The sequence below is a fragment of the Pelodiscus sinensis genome, chromosome 2 (genome assembly GCF_049634645.1).
Source record: "Pelodiscus sinensis isolate JC-2024 chromosome 2, ASM4963464v1, whole genome shotgun sequence".
Lineage (NCBI taxonomy): Eukaryota > Metazoa > Chordata > Testudines > Trionychidae > Pelodiscus > Pelodiscus sinensis.
In genome coordinates, this window is record NC_134712.1 from 178,458,489 (window position 1) to 178,474,134 (window position 15,646).

A 15,646-nucleotide genomic window follows, 5' to 3' on the forward strand; every position below is an offset into this window, starting at 1 on the left:
ATTCAGCCCTTGCCCCAGTCTGTCTCCCCACTAATCCTTCTGAACCTGTCTGTGACACCACTCCCAGCAACCCCATGCAGTTACTCTCCCCATATCCTGTGCCTCCTCATCTGGCTTCTCTGGCAGGATGCTGTAATAAACACACCCTCTTCTCTATTCACTGCTGGGGCTGCTTGTGCCTGGGAGCAGTGGCTCTATTCTGATGCCACAGCATTTCCTGGTGGATAAAAAGTGTAACTGCAGCACCTCTCCGGCATAAATGCTGTGAGAGAGATTCATTCTGTACATGTGCAGTGATGCAGAATTCCCTCAGGAGTAATGGATGCAGTGTCTTTCTCTGACCTGTAATATCCGGAATCAATCTTTCGTCTTTATTCACAGATGGGGTAACCCTTTGCTGTCATATCATTCCATTTCACTTCTAAGTCGTTTCAATGCTTATGGGTTGGTTTTAATGGTTTTCCATTGACTATTCTGGGTTGATGAAATAGTGGACAACTGAGTAATACATTATTTAATCAGTGAGCCATGGAGGGATAACTCCTGTTTCAATGTGCTATTACCAAGATATATGATTCCCTGGAAACTCTTTCACTACAAGACCATAAGGACATAATTTTCTATATAGTTACATTATTCCTTAATTAATATTTATTGTTATTACCTATGCACACACCTTGCAATAAGTATCCATAAGTTACAAACTTTCAGAAAAGCTCTCATATGCTACCTTTTATGGATAAATGCCATGAAAGTGGTGTTTTGAGTGTAAGAGTTGCTTACAAGAACAGAAAATCCTTTGCCAGTTGGCACCAAAAAGCTTGTGTGTCATACCTGTTTACGCTGTGAGTTCCTCAGCAAGGCAGCCTAAGCAGGCCAGCATCTGAGCTTTTTCTTTTAAGTAATAAATAATTGCCACACAGCCCTAAATAAGCACATTTGTTTCCAAGGTGAAAACTGTTATGGCAACATATTCCAAACAATAAAAGTACACGCATACTAATAAGTTGACTAGAGATCACCCCACCATGAGTCTTGAGCTCTGATAGAATTCAGGCCTTCAAACTCTACTAATGGTTATTCTGTAGTCACAAGTTCATAATAGCTTTTGCTCAGAACAAGAAATTCTATATGTACGTTAGCCCAATGTTTCTCAACCAGTGGTATGAGTACCCTTAGTACAACTGAAATTTGGAGAAAACAGAATTTTTAAGTTTTACAGTGCTTTATTATTTTTGTACTTTTTACACCTAAAAATTCCATTGCCTGCCAGGCTACAATTAAGTTGTTTAAACAAATGTGTTGCAATGGTAGAATAAAATGTGTGTGTCTAAAAACTGTAGGGGCTGGGGGTACTTATAATTATTTTTTTGAAAAAGGGGTACTTTATAAAAAAAAAAGGTTGAGAAACACTGTGATAGCCCTTCCACTTTGCAAGTGGGGGGTTTGGTATCCAGAGACTGTGAATAGGTAATCTTTCAAGCAACTGTTTTCTCCTTCAGAAGGCTAGGTCTAGAAGTGGACATTTGCCTTTATTTTGCCCCAACTATTTCTTTTTTTGTCTCAAAAATTTATTTTTGTCTGCCACTTTGTTTAAAATAATCTTTTGATAATCATAACACTTCCCAGGATTTACTTTGGTCATGTCTCCCTGAGAGAAGTAACGCACATTTTCATATTAATACATAAAGTTTGCATTTATGAGACAATGGACTCCACAGTTATTTAAAGTTAATTAAGAAATCACCCTCTTTCTCACAACTACCTTTAGGATTCAAAACCTCTAGCCAATTTTGTGGGTAAAGTTTTAGGTGAAGGCTGAGGTTGGATCTTATTTTATTTACACATTCTGCCTCCATATTGGTAGTCTTCAGTCCTGCCAGGAGCACAGGGGACTGGATTAGAGGATCTTTCAAGGTTCCTTCAGCTACATCTACACTGTAAGTTATTTCAGAATAAATTAGCTTATTTTGAAATAGCAAGTCTACACTATAACACTACACACGCAGGCTATGTGTACACTCGCGGCTTCATGCACAAGTATGGCCATTCTTGTGCAAGAATCGGTAGAGCGTCCACACTGCCTGCCCACTCTTGTGCAAGGAAATTTACAGTATGGCATGGTAAGAGAGGGTTTCTTGCACAAGAGCGACACTCTTTTTTTTTTAACAGGTGTAAGCCCTTTTGTGCAGGAGTTCTTGTGCAAGAGGGCAATGTGGATGCGTGGCAGGGATTTCTTGCGCAAGAAAGCCCTAAGGCTAAAATGGCCATCAGAGCTTTTTTGGGCAAGAGATTGTCCACACTGCTATGGGCGCTCTTGCGTAAAAGCACAGCTTGCACATGGCAGTGTGGACGTTTTCTTGCGCAAGACTTCTTGCACAAGAATCCTTGTGCAAGATGTTCTTGCACAAGAAGTCACCAGAATAGCCCAAAGGTGGCTGAAAGTTGTTTTTTTTTTACTCCAGTCCCACTCACTGGCATTCACCTTCCTTCACCCCCCCCCCCCATCCCCCTTCTGTTCTGTAATGTGATTTGTCCTTTTCATGTGTGTTCATTTTTTTTAATTGTATCCTTTGGTATATATGGTTGTGACTATTTTCTTCCCCTATTTGATCTGAGGAAGTGGGTCTGGCCCACGAAAGCTCATCATCTAATAAACCATCTTGTTAGTCTTTAAAGTGCTACCTTGTCCTGCATTTTGCTTCAGCTACCCCAGACTAACACGGCTACATTTCTATCACTATCCATCTCCAGTGGCCCGATGCACGATGAGGGGGGTTTTCACCAGGGATGTTAAAATGCCTGTAGCTGGTTAACCGTGTAACGCCCCGTGACACGCTGGGAGGGAGCCAGCCCGCCGGGAGCAGGGCGTAGCAGTTTGGGTAACGGAGACGCATGCGCGTCGGTTACCCGTTTACACGGCTGCACACTGACACGCCTCCTTTGCGGGGGGAGGCGGAGACCACGCGCTGCGAGCCCGGCTCTGACAGGGAGCAATGGCCCTAGCGGCCTCTGGAGCTGCCTGCCCGCCCCGGGCGAGCTTGCGGATTCCCGCTGGGCACTAGCTGGCGCGCGGGGCAGCGGCTGCGCCTGAGACCCCCCGAGCCCCCGGGGCGGATCCGCGCCCGCCCAGCACTGGGGCGGAGGGGAGGGCACGGGGCGGAACGGGCGGCGCGCGCCCCCCCCCCCCCGCCCATGTCGCGAGGCGGCACCTATGGCAGGGGCGGAGCCTGGCCGCACGAGCCGCGACATCCGCCCATTCTTCCCTCCCCGCGATGTCGCAGCAGGGCCGGAGGGGACCCCCCCCCCCAATGCTCCGCCCCTTCCCCCATGGCTCCTCCCTCGAGCTGTGGGCGGTTTCTGCGTCGGCGCCGGTTAAAAAAAATGGCGGCGCCCAGTGGGCAAGCGGAAGCTGGTAGGAGCGCGTGAGGGGCGGACACCCGCAGCCGGGGCTTGCGCGCAGGTAACACGAGCCTCCTGGCCTCGCGGCCACCCCCTCCCATTCTCCGTCGGCATAACGGCCCCGAGTTCCCGCCGCCCCACGTGACCCCGTAACGGCCCCAACCGCCCCATGGCACCCAGCTCCCCGCCCCAGCCTGTAGCATTGCCAGTCTGCCCGGCGCTGTACAGGAGTAGCCTCCGCCGAGCATCCTACCAACAGTTCTCTGCCCAAATCTCCTCTCCTGTAACCTAGATCCCCAGCCCTAATTAGGGGTGCCAGATGGTTTCAACAAAAATAGGGGACACACTTGACGTTACATCACAATCTACATGACATCTGATTTAGAAAACACCGGACATTTCTATTTTCTCAGTTACGTTTTCTCAATTTGTTTCCCAAACAGAAAGTTCAAATACTGGACTGTTGGGTTCAGAACTGGACACTTGGCAATCGTACTCCTAAGCGAGAACTCTCATAATTTCCTCTTCCCCCCAAAATGCTCCAATGTTGGCATTGCTACTCCAAACTAGAAGCCCATAACTATGGCTCTTTAAACCACCCTCTCGTCTAGAACTCCCAAAGGTTATGTCTACACTGGGGGGTTCTTGTGCAAGAACACGTCCACACTGCCATGTGCTTTTGTGCAAGAGCATCTGTGGTAGTGGGGACGCTCTCTTGCAAAAGAAAGCTCTGATGGCCATGTTAGCCATAGGGCTTTCTTGTGCAAGAAACCCCTGCCGCGCATCCACACTGTTCTCTTGCGCAAGAGCGCTTACACTTGTTAGAAAAGAGTGCAGCTCTTGCGCAAGAAGCTCTCTCTTCCCATGCTTTATTGTAAATCTTCTTGTGCAAGAGTGGGCGGGTTGTGTAGACAGTCTGCGGAATAACAGCCATTCTTGCGCAAGAACCCACCAGGGTAGAAGTAGCCAGGGTGTTCTCAGCCCACAACTCCCACCCCAAACTAGAATCCCTGAAACTTCCTCCTCCCCAGAGCATCCCATCCCAGAACCTTCCTCCTGTAACCTAGTATCCTCCTAACTACCACCCAAAACATTCCCAAGCCCCCATCCTAACACAGAACCCCCTATAGCTGCTTCTAGAGTCCTGTGGGGATACAAAAATAAGTGTCTGCATCTGATTTTCAATCCACCAAAGCTGTCCCTGGATATCTCTGGACTTGCAGGCCTCTCTGTGACTTCTGCCAAGGGGTGAGGTGTGGCTTGGAGCCACAACCTGTCCATGCTAAGAGCCAGGTGGGCAGCTACAAGGAGCTGTAGTGGACCATCCACCTATCTTGGACAGGGAACTCTACAGCTCTGCTCATCTCCCGGGCCACGCCAGTGTGGAGTGTAACTGGGGAACCATAGCAGACCCTCCACTTGCCTAAGGAGAGGAGGGGATGGAGAGTAGCTGCCAGCTGTGTCCCTGTCCCCTAGAATCCCCTTCCAGGCAGATGGGGAGGGTCTATATTATGGTTCCTCATAGCTGCCTGCTCTCTTTTTTCAGATTCCTGCACATATTCACAAAATGTGTATCTGCATCAATGTTGCTGTCTGCAAAAATGATCCATAGATATAAAACAAGTACCCCCAAATTTGCAGAGCTCTAACTACTTCCTCTGTAAAGCATTTCACGCCCCCCCCTTCAATCACCATGCTGATGACAAGTACTGTTGTGTAGCTAACTCTTCTCTCCCAAGCTGCCCCCCATTACAATATGCTGTCCCACATCAGTACACCCCTAGAGGAGTGTTTACACAAAGTTTTATCCTTTTTTTTTTTTTTTTTTTTGTTCTTGTTCAGAATTAAATACAGGGAAAATGACTTGTTTCAGTTATTTATTAATAATTACTACTTATATTAAAACTGCAATAGGTTATTCATTTGGGGGGCACTTCTGTTAACCAGATGAAAGATTTAGAGACCCTACTGCAAATTAAAACTTTCAGGGACTTGATTCCATTCCACATGAATGATTTGTCTCTTCTCAGAGAAGGATTCAATTATAATAGATACAGTGGGAAGAAGAAGTTTGTGTAATAGTAATTAGGGATGTGAAGATTTAATCAGGTGAGGCTTACCAGTTAAAGATTAATGTGGGCAAGGGGCTGCTGCAGGGACAGGATGCTGAAACAGCCTCTGTCCATGGCAGGCCAGGACTCCACACAGGCAGGGGCTCTTCTGACCAGGATGCCAGAGCATCCTCTGCCTGCAGTGGTGGGTGGGGAGAGGCATTCCAGCTGGGCTAGAGTGCCCCCCCCACTCATTTTCCTTTAATTGTTTAATCATTTAAACAATATGGCTATGTCTACAGTGGGAGGTTGTTGTGCCAGAGATATGCGAATGAGGCGAAGTGTGGAATATCGCTGAGCCTCATTTGCATACCTAATGAGCCGCCATTTTGCGGAAGAGGCTCTTGTGCTAGAAGGAGCTGTCTCCACTGCCCCTTCTTGTGCAAGAAAAACCCTCTTGCGCAATGCCGTTATTCCTGAAAATAATCAGCGTAGCGGCATTGCGCAAGAGGGTTTTTCTTGCGCAAGAAGGGGCAGTGTACACGCTCCTTCTAGCGTAAGAGCCTCTTCTGCAAAAATGGCAGTTCATTAGATATGCAAATGAGGCTCGATGATATTCCACGCTTAGCCTCATTTGCATATCTCTGGCGCAACAACCCGCCACTGTAGACGTAGCCTAAGTGTAACCAGTTAGCCAGTTAACAGGATTTTACATCCCTAGTAGTAATGCTGAAGATGACCACTTATGGGGAGGAGAGGAAAAAATAGTTTGCAGCAAAATGGCCAATGTATTTTTGAGCTGTATAGATAGACATTACATCATGGAATGAGTGTGATAGTAAAATACCATCTGATGCTTACATAGCACTTTACAAAGGAAGTCAGTATCATTACCGATTTTATTAATGAGGAAATGGATGTATAGAAAGGTGAAATGGCATGCCCAAAATCATCTGAGGAAGTGGGTCTGGCCCACGAAAGCTCATCATCTAATAAACCATCTTGTTAGTCTTTAAAGTGCTACATTGTCCTGCATATTGCTTCAAAATCATCCAGAAAGTCAGGAGTACCCAGATCTCCTGAGTGCAGGCTCCCTAGCTATTTTCTGTATTTTTTTAAAAAAATTACACCTCTAACTGAAACAGTTATACCACCCAACTTTCAAGAGTAGTCTAGGTGTAAGGATGGAGAAGAATTGGCATGGCACAAGGGATACTAAGGAGTGCTTGTCATCAGCATGGTGATAGAAGAGGGTGTGGAATGCTTTACAGTAGGAATTTTAAATATCGAGTAATTGACTAATCAAATAGTCGATAGGGCGCCTCCGCCTTTAGAGTGTAGCAACATCCCTAGGGCTTCAAAGATGAATAGGGTTACCAGGTGTCCGGTTTTGAACTGGGCAGTCCAGTATTTGAGCTTTCTGTTTGGGAAACAAATTGACAAAATATAAAATGAGAAAATATGTCCGGTATTTTCTAAATAAGATGTAATATAGACTGTGGTGTACTGTCAAGTGTGTCCGATATTTTTGTTAAAACCATCTGGCAACCCTAAAGACGAAAGCCCCGCATGAAGCCTAGGGTCAGCTGGGGTCTCTAGCGCTTACCCTGGGGTTCCATGTGGCACTGCCACTTTGAAGCACCGCGGGGAGCCTGACACTGGGCTCCCCACAACGTTTCAAAGCAACAGGGTTCCGTGGAGCCTGGGGTCTGGCCCCAGCTCCATGTGGAGCTGCTGCTTTGAAGTACTCCCACCTCTTCCCTCCGTCCTTGCTGCTGCTTTCTGATGCATTTGCTTATTGGTTAGTCGACTAATCTTTCACATCCCTAATTTACAGAGGAAGTAGTTAGCAAGGAATAATGGGATGAGATTTTTTAAATGGGTAATGGTTGTTTTTAAGACTGGGTAATATTCTTTTCATATAAGTGAGAAAAACTGCTAGTCCTGGCAACACTGCTATTGGGAGCAATCCTGCACTTGCAGTGAGATGGTCTAATAGGTATTTTCCATCTTTGACTTCTTTTTGTGATAACTGGATTGAGACTTTCCAAAGTGTGTGAAGAAAAGTTTCCATAACTTGGGTATTTTCTGAGAAAATTGGGACACATTATTATCATCATCATCATCCTGACTTGCTGAACCATAGTAAATTAAGTTTTAAATGTGTAGGATTTCAACCTCAAGCATTATTCATTTTATTGAATAATTACCATACCTAGTAAATTTGAATCAGAAACTCTGAATTAGTGAAGAAAATTAACTGGTGTTGGTCAAAATAAATATCAAACTATAACAAAATAAAAAATTACATTGAAATAAGTCTCTTGGTGCATAAAAATCTTTAGACAATGATATCAAACAATCAATTCCTATTCTTTATGATATTCATCATGCAAAATACCTTTTTCGATGTTCATATTTGTTTTATTGTTTACCTCAAGAATGGAAGTCTTATTAAATAAAGCTTCCATTACTCTTTCTGTAACTAATTTGAATTACTTTGTGGTTTGTAACAGTAAAAATTTTCTTTGCACTAAAATGAGTTGAATAGGTGATTTGGTTTTAATTTTGTTAGCAAATAGTTTTATGAACTGTAATCAATGATCATAATAATCATGTATTTCTGATGAACAACAAAAATAATTATTTAAACCTTTCACCCAGCATATTGGTGTGTAAAAAGTTGTGCATTTCAGCTAATTTAAGTGTCAAGACTGTTTATGAAAAATTTTGGTATCTGTAGGTAATCACAAAGTATGACTTTATTTTGAACAAACAAATCCACAAACAAGCTCTTCAAAATATATAGTATATTGCAAAACTAGTTTCATGTTGGTGCCCCTCCCAGGGTCAGATCCAGTTCTTTAGAGTTAATTGAGAGCTTTAACAACTTACAGTATTTGAAATATGAAGTACAATCTGAAATAATAAAATATTGTTTAAACCATGCTTAAAATACATTTCATTACAACAAAATTGTCATACAAATTTCTCCTGTGGTACTCATTGCTTGACCTTGGATTAAAAGTTATATTTGTGTATTTTTCAGAACAGCCATTGTATCCTAAAGAATGCAGTCTGCTTGGCAGAGATACGGAGTTTGTTCCTCATGTCTGAAAAGGCAGCTAAATGATTTAATTAAATGGCAAAGGAGATTGGTTCCAGGATGCATCAGATCTATTTACAGTGAGACGGGCAAGTGGGAAAGAAACTATGGATTAGAAACAAGAAAGAAAATTGAGAAGTGGTGGCTTCCGAGAATGAAGGAACAGTTTTGCAAAACATCAGAAATAGATGTAAGCTTTTTGAGAAACTTGAAAAATTCAGATTTAATTTTTTTTTTAAAGTGAAATGTTTTTGAAGCGTCCATCTGGAGTATTTTAATGTAGATGTTTTAAATAGTGTTTTCCCCACATGTAATCTACTTGGCAAAATATATATCTTGTAATGGACTATTTGAAAAAGTTATAGTAAGAAAAGTGAATAAGGACACAATATGGTTAATGACATAAAGAATTTTTAAATATATGGCTCCCATTTAATAGTTTTCTTCAAACAAAATATTTACTGGCAGTAAAACCAACATATTTTGTTTGTTTTTTAAAAATACTACTTTCATGCTAGGAGTAATAAAAAAAAATCCTGAGTTGGGGTGCAGTGGAAGCAATAGGACACCAACAGAGAAATGCAAATAGACCATTCTTGAAAGAAAACTATAATAAAGAAAAATAAGACGTCTTAAAAGGGCCAGCAATTAGAAAGACATTGAGAACAAAGCTTTCCTGGTTATGGACAAGAAAATGAGACAACTGTGAGTTGTGCAACAAATGTGAGTTGTGCAACAAATTCCCCAAATTATTAATAAATAGGTATTTAGATGTTTGGATTTATCTAAATATATGCAGATGTCTTTCTAGATTTTTATGAACTTAAACTAAGTTGTCATCATTTCTAGGATTAGTTTTACATAAGAGGAGCAAGTAATGTTTGTGAAGCAGTAAAACTAATGAGAATAGAAGGTGATTGCCAGCAGAGAGTCATGTAGAATCAATTTGTACAATGACAAAAAATAACTTTTTTTTTTTTTTTGGAGGGGAAAGTTCTCTGTACCACAAAGGTGCCAGTAAACTGAAGGGAAATTACAGAAAAGCAACAAAAGTAATTACAGTGCTTGCAGAACTCATATGAGGAAAGATTAAAAACTAAGGTTCAATTCCATAATCCAGTAACATGAGTGCAGGAGTCCTCCCACACAAACTGGATTTCCTTTGACTTTCATTGACTTTAGAGGTACAGGAGCTCACCCATGGTGATTGGATTTCTACATTAGGACTTAAATATGTATATTTGGTAAAATGATTATTAAGGCCCTGATTCTTGTAATTCCTACAACATGTGCTTAATTTTATATACACAAGTAGTTTTGTTAATTTCACAGGGACTACTTGCATATATAAACCTGTGTGTATACGCATATGTAAGAGTTGCTGGTTTGGGGTTGAAAGTGACTATGCTAACTGAATGCAACTGTTAGAAGACTGTAAACACTATAGCTACGTCTATACTGCAGGCATCTTGTGCAAGAACTGTTTTGCACAAGAGTTCTTGCACAAGAGTGCATCCGCACTGCCATGTGCTTTTGTGCAAGAGATGTGCTTTTGTGCAAGAGCATCCATGACAGTGTGGACGCTCTCTTGCGCAAGAAAGCTCTGATGGCCATTTTAGCCTGTCGCCTGTCCGCACTGCTCTTGCACAAGAGGGCTTATTCCTCATGGGAAGAGGAATAACTCTTGTGCGAGAAGCCCTCTTTTCTGATGCTTTACTGTAAATTTACTGTAAAAACGCACGTTCAGTGTAGACGCTCCAAGTTTTTGCACAAGAATGGTCATTCTTGCACAAAAAGCCTGCAGTGTAGAAGTAGCCTAAGATTATGCTTAAAACACCAGAATAGTGCTTTAGTGTAGACACTTGCTGCAGTGAAAAGAGCGATTCTAATGTTTGCTGTAGTTAACCCACATCTCTGCGAGACCGTAGCTAGATCGACAGAAGAATTGTCAACCTAGTGCTGTCTACATTGACGGTTAGATTAGCATATTTGTGTGTCTAAGGGGTGTGGATTTTTCCCACCACTAAGAGATGTAGCTATATTGATACAAGTTTTTAGTGTAGAAAAACAGAAAGGAATTGCTAGTACAAGATAAAATCAACCGAGTTATATTTTAGGCTGACTGAGAGACGTTTTCTTAAAAGAGGTATCTATTTTGCTGTGACAATCTCCCAAAGGAAAGGACAGATATTTCCATTGTTAGAGGGGTTTTTTTAATTGGGGAGTACAAAGCACTCAAAAATACTATAAAAATTAATCCTAGATTGAGAAGAGAGATTTAGGTAATACAAATCTATGATCCTAATTTCCATAGTTCTGTGATTGGGTAATACTTAATCATCTCACCCGCAAGGGAGCCATTTCTAAAGTAAATCATTTTCCTCTGAACACTTCAAAAAATGAAGAAAAAGCCTTTGAGATTGTAAACTTTGAAAGAAATCAGTTTTCCCAGGGCGGTTTGGCTTCACTGACCAACTGCAAAAATATATTGTCCCACTAGTGTGACATGTTAAATTTACATTTAGGGAAGCTTGTTTCTCAGAGTTTTTCTGTAATTGAAAGCATCCTAGGAACATTGATTGTCTTTAGAAAAATCCTCCCCACACTGCAAAGATCTTTGACAAACAATTTTAATATATATTCTGTCTCTAATACAATTCTGTTTCTTTTTCACTCTTATCTATGTTCAATCACATAGCTGTAAAATCTCATTCTTCCTTCTCATTTGCTTCTTTTCTCCCCATACCTGCCCTCCCTTAGACAGAAAACAGAAGTCATTACATTGTCACAAAGATAGAAAGATGACCAGACTTGCATGGAGAAGAAAAGTAAAATGAGAATTGTATGTGTATTCCAAGGGAAGCATTGATTTAAATGCATACTTTTTAATACCAGACAGCAATCTAGAAAGCATTCATAAATATGCAAAACTCATAGGATTATTTTTTAATATTTGTTCTATTCCTGGTATTAATGTGACATTTAATAAAATCCAGGGTTAAGGTGCTAGTTGTCTGTAATATCCCAGTAAACCATTTCAATTCCTTTCATTTTGCAGTTTACTGGAGAAACAAAAGGGAAAATCTGAAGGGCCAAATATTTTTGGAAGAATGTTTATTAAATAGGAATACAGAGTAATAATCATTGTACAATAGAACCTCAGTGTTACGAACACCAGAGTTAGAAATTGACTAGTCAACCACACATCTCATTTGGAACTGAAGTATACAGTTAGCAGCAGAGACTGGGGGGAAGAGAAGGGGCAGAGAGGGAGCAAATACAGGGTGAATTGCAGCCAAGGGGAGCCACAGAAATCAGCACAGACCAGGCTGTTGCTTTCCATGGTTCCCCTTGGCTGCAAACGGTGAACAGTAGTCGATGGAAGCCACAAGGCTCTGTGGCTGCCAAGCCAGTAAATAAACAAGTGGGAGCGGCCAGTTATCAGGTTTCTCAGAGTGGATCTGTGGACCACTTTGAGAAACACTGCTTATTTGTTTTTAAAGTTTTTTTTTTTTTTTTTTTAAATTAAAATACCGTACTTCTGTTTCTCTAGGTTTGTATTTTTACAAAACCTAAAATCTGGGGCAATTTTGACCACACCTTCTTAAAATATAGCACAAATTACAGTTTTAAATTAACAGTCATTTCTGTTTTCCTTTGTTATGTAAAATAATCTTCTTGTAAAAATAGGTGTATGCAAAACCCCCATGAATGTTTGCATTTAACTTCTGAGCTAAAACACTAGGTTCCAAATTCTCTATTCATGTAAATTGGTACAAAGCAATTGACTTTTAGAGCATTGCCGGTTTATACCACTAGGGAATTTATCTCGAATGTTTTTTATTCAAACCATATTTTTGCCTTTGTGTAACATTACTTTGTTTTCATACTGTTGCGTATAAAGTGCTGACTGATTTTTTTTTTCCCCCAAAAATTAAATGCTAGCTTACTTGGATTTAATTTTTTTAATTCTTCCTAGAAATCAAGACCAAAGTTTTATGTGCTTTCAATGTTCCCATACCCTTCTGGAAAGCTTCACATGGGCCATGTTCGTGTCTATACCATCAGTGACACAATAGCACGGTTCCAGAAAATGAGAGGGATGCAGGTAAGGAAAGAACCTTATAGCTATGAATGTTATTAATAACTGAATACAACATTATGGCTTCTTTCAAAAGTTTACGACTGAATATTGACTTAGTAAAGTTTTGAAGCTTTACTAGGCAGAAGAAAAATGCTGTTTTGACCATCTCTCAATTTAAATATTTAAATGAGACTGGCACAGAAACAGCTCCCTTACCTTGTCAGACCTTTTTAATAAACTTTCCCTTTATTTCTTTAGTAATTTCTTATATTTGCTCTGTGTGGGGGGTTTTTTGTTTGTTTGTTTGTTTTATCTTGTCTTGTCTCTGCTGTTTGATTCCATATATCTGGTTCCAAATGAAGTCTGTCCTTGACTGGTTGGTTCATAACTCCAAGGTTCAATTGTAAGTCATTGGTTCAGGAGTATATTTATACATGTACGGCAAGCCCTGTACAATTCTTAGAAATACCCAAAATTCCAGGCCCAGAAAACATTACTGTGGCTGAATGTTAAAGGGCTCTTTCGATGCCTCTGTTAACTTCATAGCTTCACACTGGGCTTTATAAATGTCCCTTGTATCTGGCCGTTCATCCTCAGGCTAAAGCTTCCCATCTTTGCTCTCCATTCTTGTGGCAACTTGTGTCCCTTTGCAGGTATTGTGCAGGATGCAACAGAAAGCTATAATCCTCACTGAGGTCCAGTCTATGGATGTAGATTAATTAACTAATCGAATAGTTGATGTTTTTTTTTTAACTATTTGATTAGTCGATAAGGACTTCTTCCCCCTTTGAACTGTAGCAGGAGCCCTGCAGAATCACAGCAGAATCAGTGCGAGCAGAGACTGCTTCAGTCTGCATTTGTGCCATTTCCTGCTGTGACTCTACCTCCTCTGCCCTCCCTGGAGACGGTGCTGGAGGGAACTGACTTTTAATTCAGCTTCCCCCAAAACCGGCTCCTGCTTCCTTCCCCCTCCCCCCTTACTGCCTCTGTCTGATAGAGGCAGCAAGAGAGTGGGAGAAGGGACTAGTCACATCACTAGTCAGCTATCCGATAAGGTTTTGCTTATCAGTCAACTAGTCACTTACATCCCTAGTCCAGTCTAGTGAGTAAATGCCACCACAGTCTCTTTGATCTACCAAAAACATATTCAGCAATTATTCTGTACCTGCTGAGCTGGTAGTTGAATTTGAGCTTTCTAGTGGCTGGTATGACTCCATCAGCAAAGGAACATGGGGTAGGTGTGGTCACTATTGGCATTTCAGTATTGCCAATGGTAATCCCCCATCTTGGAAAGAATGTCTGATTGTAGGTCTCTGAAGAGTCCTGAGTTCTTAAGAATGTGATTATCATGCATCTTCTTTGACCAGCCACATCGATGGCAGAGAAGTGTGTTCCCCTTGATCCGCCAGTGCTTGCAAAACCATAAAAAAATAGCCTTTTTCTGTTATGGTATGCCTATACGGCTGTGTTGTTTCAGAATAATTTACATTATTCCGAAATAACATTGTCTGCATCTACACCACAAGCAGTTATTTCGAAATAATGTCGAGCTGGAGGACTGCTTACTCCAACTCTTGTAAACCTCCATTTTATGAGGAGTAAGGGAAGTCAGAGGAAGAGTGCTCTTCCTCAGACTTCCTGCTGTATAGACAGCATCATAAGCTGAAATAAACTATTTCGACTTAAGCTGTGCTATTGACGTAGCTGAAGTTGCTTAGCTTTTTTTTACTTTAGTCCTGCTGCATAGACGTGCCCTTAATGTATTCTCTGTCAAAGTGGGCTGGTGTCAAAATAGGGATATGCATGCTGTCGCAATGCAGTCTGGGATACCATTGCTACAAATCCATGCACTGTGCCCTGCACGTTGCTGAGTGTCAGTCTTTTTGTAGCAGGAAATGATTCATGACTTGACTTAATAGTCCCCACGTAGATTTTCAAACTCCAAAATTATTTGCTGCTGGTCAGTGGGAATCTGGAATTGTAACTTTTCATAGTGTAATCACTAGTTGCTTCTCCACTGTCAATGCAACTCTCATCTGGTGGTGTTCTGCTGGGAAGCGGGAATAAGCTCATTACACAGACACAGGAATGAGGCCTTTTACATCTGAAAGTTCTTCAGCCAGTGTTCTTTGTCCCAGGCCTGCATTATGATGTGATCTGAGCAGTCAGTGCCATTTCTCAGACCCAGAAGCAGCGCTCCATCACTACAACTGATCCATAAATACAACCAACAATTTTGAATCTTTTACATTCTATCCCTTAGCAAATTGTGCTAGAAAAAACTGTCAAGTCCCCCAGTGTTGTTGTACTTCCTCTGGGTCTGCCAAGACAAAAGAATCACGTGTTTTCTATGTGCAGTGTTCATGAGAATAGTTATTATTTACTTACGGTATATTGCATTTTCCATTAAGAGTAGTACTAGTGAGTATACACAACACTGATGCAAGAAGCCAACTATGCACATGCCCGAGAAATATACAAATTTTGGTGGTAGAAGATGAAGTTAAATTGCATCCACCAAAGTTTGTGGCTATCTCATTTTCATTCCAAAAGTTGGTCTTTATTTCTGAGGTTGCCTCACTTTCATTATCTGAGGAGTTCTGAAAGAATTTTCTCCCAACCAGTTTTTATCTGATGAAGTTTCAGACCTCGTACTTCATATTCTTTTTTTCTTTCATGTGAAAAAAGACTGTGAAGTGTATTAGAAGCAGTGGTTGCAGAACACTGAATTTCCTAGGGAGCTATAAATAGGCATATCTTTGCCTTTGTTAACCTGCTTGAACATCTGTTTATGACTAATGATGATCAGCCAAAGAATTCAATCTTCAGATACCATAACAGACATAAAAGGTCTCTTCCGTGATTTTCATTGTGTGTCAAACTCAGAGCTGTTAGGTCATGATGAATTTTTGCATGAAAAGAAATGTTCTGGAGCCTTTTTGAAGTTACGAGCTTTACTAATTCCTACAATGTAGGAATCACTGTCATCACTCTTGAATTTCT

At 41.3% G+C, this 15,646-nt stretch overlaps 1 protein-coding gene across 1 annotated transcript in view; it reads left to right on the forward strand.

Annotated features, from left to right (window-relative positions):
- The first annotated feature begins 3,307 nt into the window (after positions 1-3,307).
- The window catches only part of LARS2 (leucyl-tRNA synthetase 2, mitochondrial), a 116,456-nt gene continuing 104,117 nt past the window's right edge, over positions 3,308-15,646 (forward strand). The window contains exons 1-3 of the mRNA XM_075921874.1: positions 3,308-3,463; positions 8,503-8,749; positions 12,539-12,667. Of these exons, the coding sequence (XP_075777989.1) occupies positions 8,525-8,749; positions 12,539-12,667 (354 nt within the window). The 5' untranslated portion in view covers positions 3,308-3,463; positions 8,503-8,524. The remainder of the gene's footprint in view (positions 3,464-8,502; positions 8,750-12,538; positions 12,668-15,646) is intronic.